Below are 15,923 nucleotides of genomic sequence, written 5' to 3' on the forward strand. Positions count from 1 at the left end.
TTATTCTGAGCCTCTATGTTACAGTTTTTATTGCGATCTATCTGTTCTGTTAGACCTTCTATTTCCTTTGTTAGTATGGACTCTTTTGACCTAAATTGCTTTTGTTTTCGAGATAAGTACTGAATTGCATGGCCTCTAAAGGCACATTTAAAGGTGTCCCATACAATAAGGGGAGTTGCTGTACCTATGTTATTTCGGAAAAAAATCAGTTATTAATTCCTCTGTCCTAGTTAAAAACAAGTTATCATCCAATAGGCTTTGATTACATTTCCAATATCCTCGCCCACGTGGAAATTCAGTAAGTGTAATGTATATGCCAATTATATTATGTTCCGACCGCATTCTGTCCCCTATCAACACTTTTTAAACTTTTGGTGCCAACGAGAATGACATAAGAAAGAAGTCAAGACGACTACCTTGATTGAGTCTCCGCCATGTATATCTCACTAGATCAGGATATTTAAGCCTCCATATATCTACTAGTTCTAATGTATCCATGACATTCACAATTTCCTTAAGAGCATGAGGGTGATCAAATCAAATCAAATCAAATTTGCCACATGCGCCGAATACAACAGGTGTAGACATTACAGTGAAATGCTTACTTACAAGCCCATAACCAACAATGCAGTTTTTTTAAAAGAAAAATGTAAAATAAAGTGTTAATTAAGAAAAAAATAAAAATAAAAGCAAATAGCTAAAGAGCAGCAGTAAAATAAAATAGCAGTAGGGAGGCTATATACATTTTACATTTTAGTCATTTAGCAGACGCTCTTATCCAGAGCGACTTACAGTTAGTGAATAATTTTATTTATTTATTTAAAACGGTATTATAATCTCCCACTGTAATAATAGAGTGTTGAATTTCTTGCAGGGTTGATAATTTATTATATATATTGTCAAAGAAGTGTGGATCATCATTATTTGGTGTGTTTGGGATCATTGTCATGCTGAAAGACCCAGCCATGTTTCATCTTCAATGCCCTTGCTGATGGAAGGAGGTTTTCACTCAAAATTTCACGATACATGGCCCCATTCATTTTTTCCTTTACACGGATCAGTCGTCCTGGTCCCTTTGCAGAAAAACAGCCCCAAAGCATGATGTTTCCACCCCCATGCTTCACAGTAGGTATGGTGTTCTTTGGATGCAACTCAGCATTCTTTGTCCTCCAAACACGACGAGTTGAGTTTTTACCAAAAAGTTCTATTTTGGTTTCATCTGACCAATGATATTCTCCCAATCCTCTTCTGGATCATCCAAATGCACTCTTTTCATCATCCAAACGCATACTTTTTTCCCCCACTGTACATTTAAACTCAGTTTTTCACAATTACATTTAATCCTAGTAAAAAGTCCCTGTCTTAGGTCAGTTAGGATCACCACTTTATTTTAAGAATGTGAAATGTCAGAATAATAGTGGAGAGAATGATTTCTTTCAGCTTTTATTTATTTCATCACATTCCCAGTGGGTCAGAAGGTTACATACACTCAAATAGTATTTGGTAGCATTGCCTTTAAATTGTTTAACTTGGGTCAAATGTTTCGGGTAGCCTTCCACAAGCTTCCCACAGTAAGTTGGGTGAATATAAAATCCATTTTTATATTCAAATATAGGAACTGGGTTCTACAGTTTGATCCCCTGCTGTCTCTGGCTCCACACCCACCCTGCCCGGCCATCTAAATGTGTGAAGTTAGTGTATAAGCTAATGATCCATCATGTATGACATTCCTGGGAGTGTGTAAACTTACCATTACCATATCATTTTTGTATGTTCTCTATAGTTATGTACTTGAAAATGTATCAATTGACCAATTCGGCACATTTGGGCAGATTTGATACAAAATAGTCCAGTATTGCAATGCTTCACTTGATCAATCTGAAACTTTGCACTATCACACTGCTGCTATTTAGTGGCCAAAATCTAAGTTGCAGCTAAACTGCAATATTATATTGTGGCCTTTCTCAAAGATGATGAAACAAGAAAATAAAATAGAAAACACATGTTTTTTTGTTTGTATTATCTTTTACCAGATCTAATGTGTTATATTCTCCTACATTAATTTCACATTTCCACAAACTTCAAAGTGTTTCCTTTCAAATGGTATGAAGAATATGCATATCCTTGCTTCAGGTCCTGAGCTACAGGCAGTGAGATTTGGGTATGTCATTTTAGTTGAAAATTGAAAAAAGGGTTCCGATCCTTAAGAGGTTAAACAAATGTTTACTCCTGACCTTATTTAGGCTTGCCATAACAATGGGGTTGAATACTTATTGACTTAAGACATTTCAGCTTTTTCATTTTGAATGAATTTGTAAAAAATTTGAAAAATGTAATTACACTTTGACATAATGCCTTCCTTTTATTGTGCAGGCCAGCAACACAAAATCTCAATTTAATCAATTTTAAATTCAGTCTGTAACACAACAAAATGTGGAAAAAGTCAAGGGGTATGAATACTTTCTGAAGGCACTTGCAAAAGTATTCATCCCCCTTGGCGTTTTTCCTATTTTGTTGCATAACAACCTGTAATTTAAATTGATTTTTATTTGGATTTCATGTAATGGACATACACAAAATAGTCCAAATTGGTGAAGTGAAATGAAAAAATTAACTTGTTTCAAAAAATTCTAAAAAATAAATAACGGAAAAGTGGTGCATGCATATATATTCACACCCTTTGCTAGGAAGCCCCTAAATAAGATCTGGTGCAACCAATTACCTTCAGAAGTCACATAATTAGTTAAATAAAGTCCACCTGTGTGCAATCTAAGTGTCACATGATCTCAGTATATATACACCTGTTCTGAAAGGACCCAGAGTCTGCAACACCACTAAGCAAGGGGCACCACCAAGCAAGCGGCACCATGAAGACCAAGGAGCTCTCCAAACAGGTCAGGGACAAAGTTGTGGAGAAGTACAGATCAGGGTTGGGTTATAAAAAAATATCAGAAACTTGAACATCCCACGGAACACCATTAAATCCATTATAAAAAAATTGAAAGAATATGGCACCACAACAAACCTGCCAAGAGAGGGCCACCCACCAAAACTCATGGACCAGGCAAGGAGGGCATTAATCAGAGAGGCAAACAAAGGGACCAAAGATAACCCTGAAGGAGCTGCAAAGCTCCACAGCGGAGATTGGAGTATCTGTCCATAGGACCACTTTAAGCCGTACACTCCACAGAGCTGGGCTTTACGGAAGAGTGGCTAGAAAAAACCCATTGCTTAAAGAAAAAAACAAGCAAACACGTTTGGTGTTCGCCAAAAGGCATGTGGGAGACTCCCCAAACATATGGAAGAAGGTACTCTGGTCAGATGAGACTAAAATTGAGCTTTTTGGCCATCAAGGAAAATGTCTGGCGCAAACCCAACACCTCTCATCACCCCGAGAACACAATCCCCAAAGTGAAGCATGGTGGTGGCAGCATCATGCTGTGGGGATGTTTTTCATTGGCAGGGACTGGGAAACTTGTCAGAATTGAAGAAATGATGGATGGCAGGGAAATTCTTGAGGGAAACCTGTTTCAGTCTTCCAGAGTGATAACACAGAAAGCTACCATTGCTGCACTGCTATCACACATTTTCCAACTATAGGGACATAGACCTTCAAGAAAATAATCTTCACCCCAGGCGAGTCTGACCGACCCCCCTGGCTCATGGGCTATTATGACAGTACAGTCGTGGTCAAAAGTTTTGAAAATGACACAAATATTAATTTTCACAAAGTCTGCTGCCTCAGTTTTTATGATGGCAATTTGCATATACTCCAGAATGTTATGAAGAGTGATCAGATGAATGGCAATTTATTGCAAGGTCCCTCTTTGCCATGAAAATTAACTTAATCCCCAAAAAATATTTCCACTGCATTTCAGCCCTGCCACAAAAGGACCATCTGACATCATGTCAGTGATTCTCTCGTTAACACAGGTAAGAGTGTTGACGAGGACAAGGCTGGAGATCACTCTGTCATGCTGATTGAGTTAGAATAACAGACTGGAAGCTTTAAAAGGAGGGTGGTGCTTGAAATCATTGTTCTTCCTCTGTTAACCATGGTTACCTGCAAGGAAACATGTGTTGTCATCATTGCTTTGCACAAAAAGGGCTTCACAAAAAGGGCTTCACAGGCAAGGATATATATAGGCCTGTGTAGCTCAGTTGGTAGAGCATGGCGTTTGCAACGCCAGGGTTGTGGGTTCTATTCCTACGGGGGGCCAGTATGAAAATGTATGCACTCACTAACTGTAAGTCGCTCTGGATAAAAGCGTCTGCTAAATCATGTGTTTTTAAAAATTGCACCTAAATCAACCATTTACCGGATCATCAAGAACTTCAAGGAGAGAGGTTCAATTGTTGTGAAGAAGGCTTCAGGGCACCCAAGAAAGTCCAGCAAGCGCCAGGACCGTCTCCTAGAGTTGATTCAGCTGCGGGATCGGGGCACTACCAGTGCAGAGCTTGCTCAGGAATGGCAGCAGGCAGGTGTGAGTGCATCTGCACGCACAGTGAGGCGAATACTTTTGGAGGATGGCCTGGTGTCAAGAAGGGCAGCGAGGAAGCCACTTCTCTCCAGGAAAAACATCAGGGACAGACTGATATTCTGCAAAAGGTACAGGGATTGGACTGCTGAGGACTGGGGTAAAGTCATTTTCTCTCATGAATCCCTTTCCGATTGTTTGGGGCATCCGGAAAAAAAGCTTGTCCGGAGAAGACAAGGTGTTACCATCAGTCCTGTGTCATGCCAAAGGGGAAAGCATCCAGAGACCATTCATGTGTGGGGTTGCTTCTCAGCCAAGGGAGTGGGCTCACTCACAATTTTGCCTAAGAACACAGCCATGAATAAAGAATGGTACCAACACATCCTCTGAGAGTTCTCCCAACCATCCAAGAACAGTTTGGTGACGAACAATGCCTTTTCCAGCATGATGGAGCACCTTGCCATAAGGCAAAAGTGATAACTAAGTGGCTCGGGGAACAAAACATCGACATTTTGGGTCCATGGCCAGGAAACTCCCCAGACCTTAATCCCATTGAGAACTTGTGGTCAATCCTCAAGAGGCGGTGGACAAAGAAAACCCCACAAATTCTGACAACTCCAAGCATTGATTATGCAAAAATGGGCTGCCATCAGTCAGGATGTGGCCCAGAAGTTAATTGACAGCATGCCAGGGCGGATTGCAGAGGACTTGAAAAAGAAGGGTCAACACTGCAAATATTGACTCTTTGCATAAACTTAATGTAATTGTCAATAAAAGCCTTTGACACTTATGGAATGATTGTAATTATACTTCAGTATACCATAGTAACAGCTGACAAAAATATCTAAAAACACTGAAGCAGCAAACTTTGTGAAGACCAATACTTGTGTCATTCTCAAAACTTTTGACCATGACTGTATAAAAATAAAAGGTTAGCCATTTTGGTGTGGGAGTATGTCAACCATGGTCAGCCAGTGATGTGATAAGATATTGTGTAAAACAATGAATTTGAAGATTATCTGCTCATTATGTTTGTTAGCTAGCTAGCCAGTCAGTTTTAATGGAATGATTCCATACTATTTTTTTTATTAACTGCCAATATGCCAACATTCCATACAAACAATCTAGTCAATCCACATCCATACACTGGCTGGAATCAGTTGATGATTGGACTTAGACAACTTGTAAATACAACAAGTACTGATATTGTATCATGTTATAACACTCACAGAAAACAAACATTTAGACATTTATGGTCTGTTTACATAAATGTTAGAGGCTATATACATTTACATTTACATTTTTAGCAGACGCTCTTATCCAGAGCGACTTACAGTTAGTGAGTGCATACATTTTCATACTGGCCCCCCGTGGGAAAACGAACCCACAACCCTGGCGTTGCAAGCGCCATGCTCTACCAACTGAGCATATAACAATATTTGGGGGTGACAATATTTCTATTACACAATTTCTGATATATCATATGGCTTACTTTTATTTTCCTGCATAAGTAGAAGCAGGAAATGCATGCCAAACCATTGTCTTGGTTTGGCATGGGCCCTCAAATCCTCAAAAAGTTATACAGCTGTACCATTGAGAGCATCTTGACTGGCTGCATCACTGCTTGGTATGGAAATAACACCGCCCTCAATCGCATGGCGCTACAGAGGGTGGTGCTGACAGCCCAGTACATCACTGTGGCCAAGCTCCCTGCCATCCAGGACCTCTATATCAGGCGGTGTGAAAGGAAGCCCCAGAAAATCGTTAAAGACTCCAACCACCCAAGCCATAGACTGTTGTCTCTGCTCCCGCATGGCAAGCGGTACCGGTGCATTAAGTCCTGAACAGCTTCTATCCCCATGCCATAAGACTGCGAAATAGCCAACGAGCTAACAAAATGGCTACACAGACTATCTGAGTTGATCTTATTTTTGCACTGTCTCTGTGCACTCACAGGGCCCTACACACTACACACACTGATACTCCAACACACACACAAACTCACTATCATTTGCTCACAAACACATAATATGCACATATATTTATACTGACTCTACACACACCCACTCACATACAATCATCATATACACTGCTGCTACTCTGTTTATCATATACAGTTGAAGTCGGAAGTGTACATACACTTAGGTTGGAGTCATTAAAAGTTGTTTTTCAACCACTCCACAAATGTCTTGTTAACAAACTATCGTTTTGGCAAGTCAGTTAGGACATCTACTTTGTGCATGACACAAGTAATTTTTCCAACAATTGTTTACAGACAGATTGTTGCACTTATAATTCACTGTATCACAATTCCAGTGGGTCAGAAGTTTACATACACTATATTGACTGTGCCTTTAAACAGCTTGGAAAATTCCAGAAAATGATGTCATGGCTTTAGAAGATTCTGATAGGCTAATTGACATCTTTTGAGTCAATTGGAGGTGTACCTGTTGATGTATTTCAAGGCCTACCTTCAAACTCAGTGCCTCTTTGCTTGACATCATGGGAAAATCAAAAGAAATCAGCCAAGACCTCAGAAAGAAAATTGTAGACCTCCACAAGTCTGGTTCATCCATGGGAGCAATTTCCAAACGCCTGAAGGTACCACGTTCATCTGTACAAACAATAGTACGCAAGTATAAACACCATGGGACCACGCAGCCGTCATACCGCCCAGGAAGGAGACGTGTTCTGTCTCCTAGTGATGAACGTACCTTGGTGCGAAAAGTGCAAATCAATCCCAGAACAACAGCAAAGGACCTTGTGAAGATGCTGGAGGAAACAGGTACAAAAGTATCTATAACCACAGTAAAACGAGTCCTATATCGACATAACCTGAAAGGCTGCTCAGCAAGGAAGAAGCCACTGCTCCAAAACTGCCATAAAAAAGCCAGACTACATTTTGCAACTGCACATGGGGACAAAGATCGTACATTTTGGAGAAATGTCCTCTGGTCTGATTGAACAAAAATAGAACTGTTTGGCCATAATGACCATTGTTATGTTTGGAGGAAAAAGGGGGAACGCTTGCAAGCCTCATGCTGTGGGAGTGCTTTGCTGCAGGAGGGACTGTTGCACTTCACAAAATACATGGCATCATGAGGAAGGAAAATTATGTGGATATATTGAAGCAACATCTCAAGACATCAGTCAGGAAGTTAAAGCTTGGTCGCAAATGGGTCTTCCAAATGGACAATGACCCCAAGCATACTTCCAAAGTTGTGGCAAAATGGCTTAAGGACAACAAAGTCAAGGTATTGGAGTGGACATACAAAGCACTGACCTCAATCCTACAGAAAATGTGTGTGGGCAGAACTGAAAAAGCGTGTGCGAGCAAGGAGGCCTACAAACCTGACTCAGTTACACAAGCGCTGTCACGAGGAATGGGCCAAAATTCACCCAACTTATGTGGGAAGCTTGTGGAAGACTACCCAAAACGTTTGACCCAAGTTAAACAATTTAAAGGCAATGCTACCAAATACTAATTGAGTGTATGTAAACTTCTGACCCACTGGGAATGTGATGAAAGAAATAAAAGCTTAAATAAATTATTCTCTCTACTATTATTCTGACATTTCACTTAAAATAAAGTGGTGATCCTAACTGACCCAAGACAGGGAATATTTACTAGGATTAAATGTCAGAAATTGTGAAAAACTGAGTTTAAATGTATTTGGCTAAGGTGTATGTAAACTTCTGACTTCAACTGTATCCTGATGCCTTGTCACCTTACCACTATACATATCTACTTCGATCCAGTAGCCCTAAATATTGTAAATATGGTACTGGAACTGACCCTGTATATACCGTTGTATGCTTACTTACTTTATCGTGTTCTTATTTCTTATATCTTGTGTGTTTTTGTTCTACCTGGTTATTTTTAGTATTACATTGTTATTGATTACTGCATTGTTGGGTTTAGAGCTTGCAAGAAAGGCATTTCACTGTACTTGTGCATGTGACATTAAAACATGAAACTTGAAACCTTTTTAATAGGATCTCTATGATTGTGACACTATCATGGATGTCATCATTGGGTGATTCTGACTTCCACTCCTTGTTTATGACATCACCAATCATAATGCAACAGTCTATTACCAATTAAGGAATTGCAACAGTGATGTAACAATAACATGTGTAGGCCTGGTAAGAATTCCATTGATACATTCACTGCAACAGTTCTATTGTTAGGCATAACAATGTAACAACGCAACAATACACTGTAAGAATAGGGGAGATGATGTGTGATGTGGTTCGATGACAGCTGATTGTCAGTGAGAGCCACTGGCGCCTCTAGCGTCGCGTCAAGGCCTGCATCAAAGATTCTAATCTAAACAGTGCTGTAATCCCTTGCTTTGATCACGTGAGGACTCTACTTGGCCAAATGGGATAGCGAGTCTCTCGTAGCCTGCCGGCCGCCATTACATTGCTATGCGTGGTGGGCTGCTGTTCGCGTAAGCATTCAGTAGTACACACTCACATACACACAGAGTGAAAGCCAAACATATTCATACATACACACATACACTCACTAACGAATGTTAAAGTAAAGACACTGATTGAGACATAAACAATGCCTGGAAAGGGACTCGCTGCTTCTGAATTACTTGATGAGAAACACCGCATATCATCGACGGTTTAATTTATGATTTTGACATCATAAATCTTGCTTTAAGAGGGAACACGTTATTTTTCATGTTTTTTTTTAGAGGGAGATAACGAGACTGGACTCATCTGACCAGTGTGCAGCATTTATTTGATAACCATAACGTCAGACAGGGATTGTCACCATTACTGGATTGTCAACGTTTTCTTGGATACATTACTGCAGCTATTGTTATTTCAAGCTAAACAAGTATTTTGAGGTCTAATTACTGGTAAACTGGGAGGACATTTCGTAATGATATAAAACAGAAAGGAATGATGGATTTTTTTTAAACCTCTGTCTGCTGCTGCCGTTTTCCTTCTGGTGGACTGAGTATACTTTTCGTTTGAAGAAATAAGAAAACGTTTAACATTGACACATTGAATGACCTTTTTGTTTGCGAGACCGTCGGTTCTTGCTGTCCACCTTGGGTTACCCGACAAAAGAGCAGTATTTTATTTTGCAGTCTGATGTTATTTGCAAAGTGAAACAAGGATTAAACATTCCAGTCACAGTTGCCTGTTGTGTGTGGCAGGCTACATTGTGAGGGGGACGGTGGTGGTAAGAAAGAAAGCTATTAATAGCTCATGCAATTCTAGAAAACTATCACAACTGGTGCATTAGCTTGTGGGGCTGAAGGAATCGAATTCAGATTTCTTGCATGCAATTCGCAGCTGACTGGTCTCCAACACCTAAACGGTCGATTTCGTGTTCAATTAATAAACGCGGAATAAACTACAGTGTTTTTCTAGAAGTTCTCGGACTAACCACTCATTTTGATGGGTTTTAACGCTCTGGAAGAAAAGAATAGATCGACTTCACATGGATTACACTATTATATATATATATTTATTAATCATTAAAGTAGGCCTATCATCAGAAAGACTGGAATGGAAACGGATTTACATTTCTCTCCATGGATTAAGACACGGATACATTTTAGCCTAGCCTACCTGCTTTCTGCGTTTGACAATGATCAGGTTTGGATCGCCTGAGCTGGGCTGTAACAATGTTCTGATCTGCGAACACACTTGGATGTACGAAAACAAACCATTAGTTTGGTAAACAGTCAAAGTGGGTTATTGATACATTTGGAATTATTTCTTTGTTGACAAAATAATTGGGCTACTTGAGGTTAGCTGTTGATCTGTTAGACAATTTCCCGTGTTTTGGAGGTGGCGTGGCAGACTTGTGAGGGAACCAATTTGCCACCACTGCTCGGTCTTGATACCGATCAAGGATTTCGACATGCCCTGCACTGACGACCCGATCGGCGGACGATTATGACTACAGCAGCGAATTGGGTGGCTAACGGGGCAAGCCTTGAAGACTGCCACTCCAACCTCTTCTCTCTGGTACAGTAAAACAAATAATGGGTGCACATAAAGACATGAGCGAGGCGTGAGCGACAAGTCATAAGACCGTAGTAGGCACGCTTTAGATCTGCACTCTCGGTACAAAGGTGAACCAATTGTCGGTGCGTTATTAGCCAATCATTAACGTGAGCCACTAGTCCGGGAAAACTACTGTATTTGTATCACTAAACGTATTATGATACTATATTATACTTCAGAGGCTTTAACACTAGGCCTACATTGTTTTGTAGCCTGTTCAAATATATGCAGCCTCATAAAAAATAGTAGCCTAACCTTGCTAATTTATTGTTCATGTCACACTTTAATTTGTAGGCCTATAATTTATTTAAAATTACTCAAATTATGCCACTATTGCTTTTTCTTAGCCAACAGCAAGGCAGCCTAGTGATGTGACATTGTGTAGATACATTGAACTAGCAGACATACTTAAAAATCAAGACAGACAGAATAATGAAGAATAACTAGGCCTATTAAGATTTACACTAAAATCTGGAACACTTTCTCTGAACTCTACTTCTCAACAACTGACTTGGAAAAAGCATTTCCACTGTAGCCACTCTCAAGTATTTTTTGAGTTGGTGGAAAAATGTGAGGCATTTCCTGATTTTGTAATTGGAGCAATGCAAAGGCTACCATAGGCCTAGGCTACTGCTCAAACAGAGCACTCAAGAGCAGCAGGTTATGAGGCCAAAGGGTACGCAAAGCAATTATTATACCTGGATTGATGTGAAATAAGAGGTATCCAAAAGCTATTTATTCAACCCTTTACCCCCTGCTCAAAGTGCAGGTGAAATAATGTGTTCCGTACTAGAAAGGAAACATGAGTTGTCTGCCGGTAGCATGTTTCAAGTTAACACATAATTTCCACTTTCAAAGTCATTATTGGAAGATTATATGCAACCTTTGCTCAGATTATCAAACAAACCTTCCATTTTACATGCATTAGCGGAATTCACCAGTTTCTGCTATTGCCTCAATTCCATCCCAACCCTCCATGACCCAGACTTTTCTCAACATTGTTTTTCACTGAGTTCAACCCTGCACTCACTGAGTTAACTGCATTGCACTACTACTATATGCACTGAAGTGGAAAGGCATGTGGATTGAGCTTGGGCATGGGGTCAGGAGCCACAACAACAATAGGGGACCTGGGGGCATTTTAGGTCATGATGCTGGTAGTCATGTTCATCTCTAGCAGCAGTGTGCCTCCGACACTACACTAGTTACAGTCAAGCTCTCAGTATGTTTTTTGTGATGGTTTGCGGCAGCAGGTGAACCTTTCCACCAATGCAGCCAGCGAGTGTAGAGGGAGAGGAGGAAAACCTTTGCGAGAGATTTATCCAATGCCGTGCAAATTCAGGAAAGCCCTCTTGATTGATTTAGTGCTCTCTGTTGGTATACATTAATTTAATCAGATCAAATCTAAGTGCTTTTAGTGCAGTCAACTGAGCACCCCTGTCAGGTTCTCTCTTTCAGTGGGCCTGTGGAAACAGAGTAAAACAGTGATTATGTTTTTTGTCAACTTTCTAAGCACAGTGTTTTCCCTCCAAAAGACTCCCCCTCCATTATCACGCTGTGCAGAGGACTGGCAAGGCTCCATGCTCTCTCTGTCTGTGTGAACAGATTTAGAAAGGTGAGCGAGAAGAGGAATGTCTGCTTGTTGTTCTGAATATTTATAAGGGGTTTGAGCCACAGCAGTTAGTTACTGTGATGGCTGTTAGGAAGTCAAAGTCAGATGAACACTAATGACAAACCAGTGTCTTGTCAAGGAGGGAGAAAGATGGGGAGATCACTCACTGTAGAGTGCTGAGGTCAAATAGAAAAGCTGGAATTTAGAGTTAGGTTTCATGCGCTATTACTATTATATTACTATTAATACTTCTATAATGACTATTGTATACCATATTTGTCATTGTGTTTACATGGTGACAGTTCCTGTACATATATTATATTTAAATATGTTCACACCTCAGTCTCAGGGTCATGTATGTACAGCATAGTTTATGTAATGTTGGTGCTTTCCCAGTGAATGCCCTTTTCTGACAGCCTGTTGAACAGCATTCTACTGTGCAGTAACCTTGTCTGAATGATCTACTACATATTATTATTATTATTATTATTATTGACCACGTCAATAGAACACCTAAAAGGTTTAGCATTAAGCAGCATATCTTTATTAGAAATCTTTACTGTCAGCCTATTTCAACTGCACTTTGAGAGAAAGGCTGTTAAATGTAAAAGACTTTAGTTTTGGACACATCTCTTTCACATTAATCTCAGAATCATCATGACTGGTAGGACAAAAACGGGCAAAATCCTAGAGAAATAATGAACAGGAGCCTAAGAAAGAGGGAACTTAAGCAGTCTTGTTTGAGGCAGAAGAATGTGTCTTTCTTTCTACTGCTGGAAAAAAGCAGTTAGAGAGTGAGAGAGTGAGCGCAGCAGGGGAATCTGTTTTCGTTTGAGGGAAGTATTATGTGTGATGTGCATTTCCTGAGCACTAGCCTCGGCCCATTTGAGAGAAAGAGAAAGTGAGAGAGAGAGAGAAAGAGGGAGCGAGATCATGGCTGTCCCTCTATAGCTTTGGCAGGTTCTTTACACTGACTCATGCTTGAGTCACTGCTAATATATGAAACGCAAGGAGCGCACAGCCCATGATGCAGGGAGCATCAGCCCATGATGCAGGGAGCATCAGCATGTGCGCAAACACAAGCTAACACACACACAGGGGGAAGCAAACACACACACAAGCTTGCAAAAACACACTAACGTATCAGATTATGCTCATAAACATATTTACACACACACACACACACACACACATAGGGACATGTACGCTTGTACAAACATAGGTTGGATTTTCTTGCTTTAATTAAAGGCGTCCTCCTGTCCCCCAGACAGGACTGCTCGGAGTGAAACACTGGTAATTGGGGAGAACAAGTATTTGATACACTGCCGATTTTGCAGGTTTTTCTACTTACAAAGCATGTAGAGATCTGTAATTTTTATCATAGGTACACTTCAACTGTGAGAGATGGAATCAAAAATCCAGAAAATCACATTGTATGATTTTTAGGTAATTAATTTGCATTTTATTGCATGACATAAGTATTTGATACATCAGAAAAGCAGAACTTAATATTTGGTACAGAAACCTTTGTTTGCAATTACAGAGATCATACGTTTCCTGTAGGTCTTGACCAGGTTTGCACACACTGTAGCAGGGATTTTGGCCCACTCCTCCATACAGACCTTCTCCAGATCCTTCAGGTTTCGGGGCTGTCGCTGGGCAATACGGACTTTCAGCTCCCTCCAAAGATGTTCTATTGGGTTCAGGTCTGGAGACTGGCTAAGCCACTCCAGGACCTTGAGATGCTTCTTACGGAGCCACTCCTTAGTTGCCCTGGCTGTGTGTTTCGGGTCATTGTCATGCTGGAAGACCCAGCCACGACCCATCTTCACTGCTCTTACTGAGGGAAGGAGGTTGTTGGCCAAGATCTCGCGATACATGGCCCCATCCATCCTCCCCTCAATACGGTGCAGTCGTCCTGTCCCCTTTGCAGAAAAGCATCCCCAAAGAATGATGTTTCCACCTCCATGCTTCACGGTTGGGATGGTGTTCTTGGGGTTGTACTCATCCTTCTTCTTCCTCCAAACACGGCGAGTGGAGTTTAGACCAAAAAGCTATATTTTTGTGTCATCAGACCACTTGACCTTCTCCCATTCCTCCTCTGGATCATCCAGATGGTCATTGGCAAACTTCAGACGGGCCTGGACATGCGCTGGCTTGAGCAGGGGGACCTTGCTTGCGCTGCAGGATTTTAATTCATGACGGCGTAGTGTGTTACTAATGGTTTCCTTTGAGACTGTGGTCCCAGCTCTCTTCAGGTCATTGACCAGGTCCTGCCGTGTAGTTCTGGGCTGATCCCTCACCTTCCTCATGATCATTGATGCCCCACGAGGTGAGATCTTGCATGGAGCCCCAGACCGAGGGTGATTGACCGTCATCTTGAACTTCTTCCATTTTCTAATAATTGCGCCAACAGTTGTTTCCTTCTCACCAAGCTGCTTGCCTATTGTCCTGTAGCCCATCCCAGCCTTGTGCAGGTCTACAATTTTATCCCTGATGTCCTTACACAGCTCTCTGGTCTTGGCCATTGTGGAGAGGTTGGAGTCTGTTTGATTGAGTGTGTGGACAGGTGTCTTTTATACAGGTAACAAGTTCAAACAGGTGCAGTTAATACAGGTAATGAGTGGAGAACAGGAGGGCTTCTTAAAGAAAAACTAACAGGTCTGTGAGAGCCGGAATTCTTACTGGTTGGTAGGTGATCAAATACTTATGTCATGCAATAAAATGCAAATTAATTACTTAAAAATCATACAATGTGATTTTCTGGATTTTTGTTTTAGATTCCGTGTCTCACAGTTGAAGTGTACCTATGATAAATTACAGACCTCTACATGCTTTGTAAGTAGGAAAACCTGCAAAATCGGCAGTGTATCAAATACTTGTTCTCCCCACTGTAAGTGTCGTCAAGTGGAGGTATAATGTGATCAGCTAAGAGGTGCTCATTAGACACACTGTATTTCAATAGAGCTCCATGCATGTATAATGATAACCAACCGTGTAAGATGGAGAGACAGGGGAATAAGATAAGAGATAGGCTGGGTAATACAACTGAACAGGATGACCCACTGTATTTAGGTTACTTAGTGGCCCTGCTCATAAGGAGCTATAATAATGGCCAGTATTCAAATGTTAAAGGATTACTACTATGAGCTCAACCGGGACTTTGGGTTTTTCAAAGGGTTCTCCTATGGGGACAGCCGAAGAACCCTTTTAGGTTCTAGATAGCGCCTTTTTTTCTAAGAGTGTAGATCTCCAGTCCACTTCCCTGTGGCCTTTCTCCGTCTGGCCAGCTATAGCTCTCCGTCTATCAGGGCTCTAGTAGCCAAAACAAGACCACTTTCAGCCCTCTTTGGCTGGTCTCCTTGCTATCGTAGTGACAGTTAGCCCTGGCCTCACTTGGAAAGGCTGTGTGCAGAGTTAGCTAATCTCTCTCTGTCACTGCATGGGATCTCTGTCATCGCAACAGGGCTCAACTCAGTGGGGGCTTGTCCCCCCATATCATCCTTCCGGGATAACATCCTTAGCTCAACACAGACCCACTTTACCCCCACTCCTCCGTCCCATACACACACACACACACACACACACACACACACACACACACACACACACACACACACACACACACACACACACACACACACACACACACACACACACACACACACACACACACACACACACACACACACACACACACACACACACACACACCGGCCCAATAGATTACTCCACTACAAATCGATCTATTAACGAGCCTTCTCGCTTTTCACAGGGGTGGGGCACGATGATTG

The 15,923-nt window shown here is 41.2% G+C and overlaps 1 protein-coding gene across 2 annotated transcripts in view; it reads left to right on the forward strand.

The window, feature by feature from the left end:
* The first annotated feature begins 8,986 nt into the window (after positions 1-8,986).
* LOC311099481 (mediator of RNA polymerase II transcription subunit 13-like) overlaps positions 8,987-15,923 on the forward strand; it is a 129,441-nt gene continuing 122,504 nt past the window's right edge. For both annotated transcript variants that reach the window (XM_084140173.1, XM_084140174.1), the window contains exon 1: positions 8,987-10,478. In XM_084140173.1, the coding sequence (XP_083996299.1) occupies positions 10,407-10,478 (72 nt within the window). In that variant the 5' untranslated portion in view covers positions 8,987-10,406. The remainder of the gene's footprint in view (positions 10,479-15,923) is intronic.

Source organism: Coregonus lavaretus (genome assembly GCF_964263955.1).
Source record: "Coregonus lavaretus genome assembly, chromosome: 24".
Lineage (NCBI taxonomy): Eukaryota > Metazoa > Chordata > Actinopteri > Salmoniformes > Salmonidae > Coregonus > Coregonus lavaretus.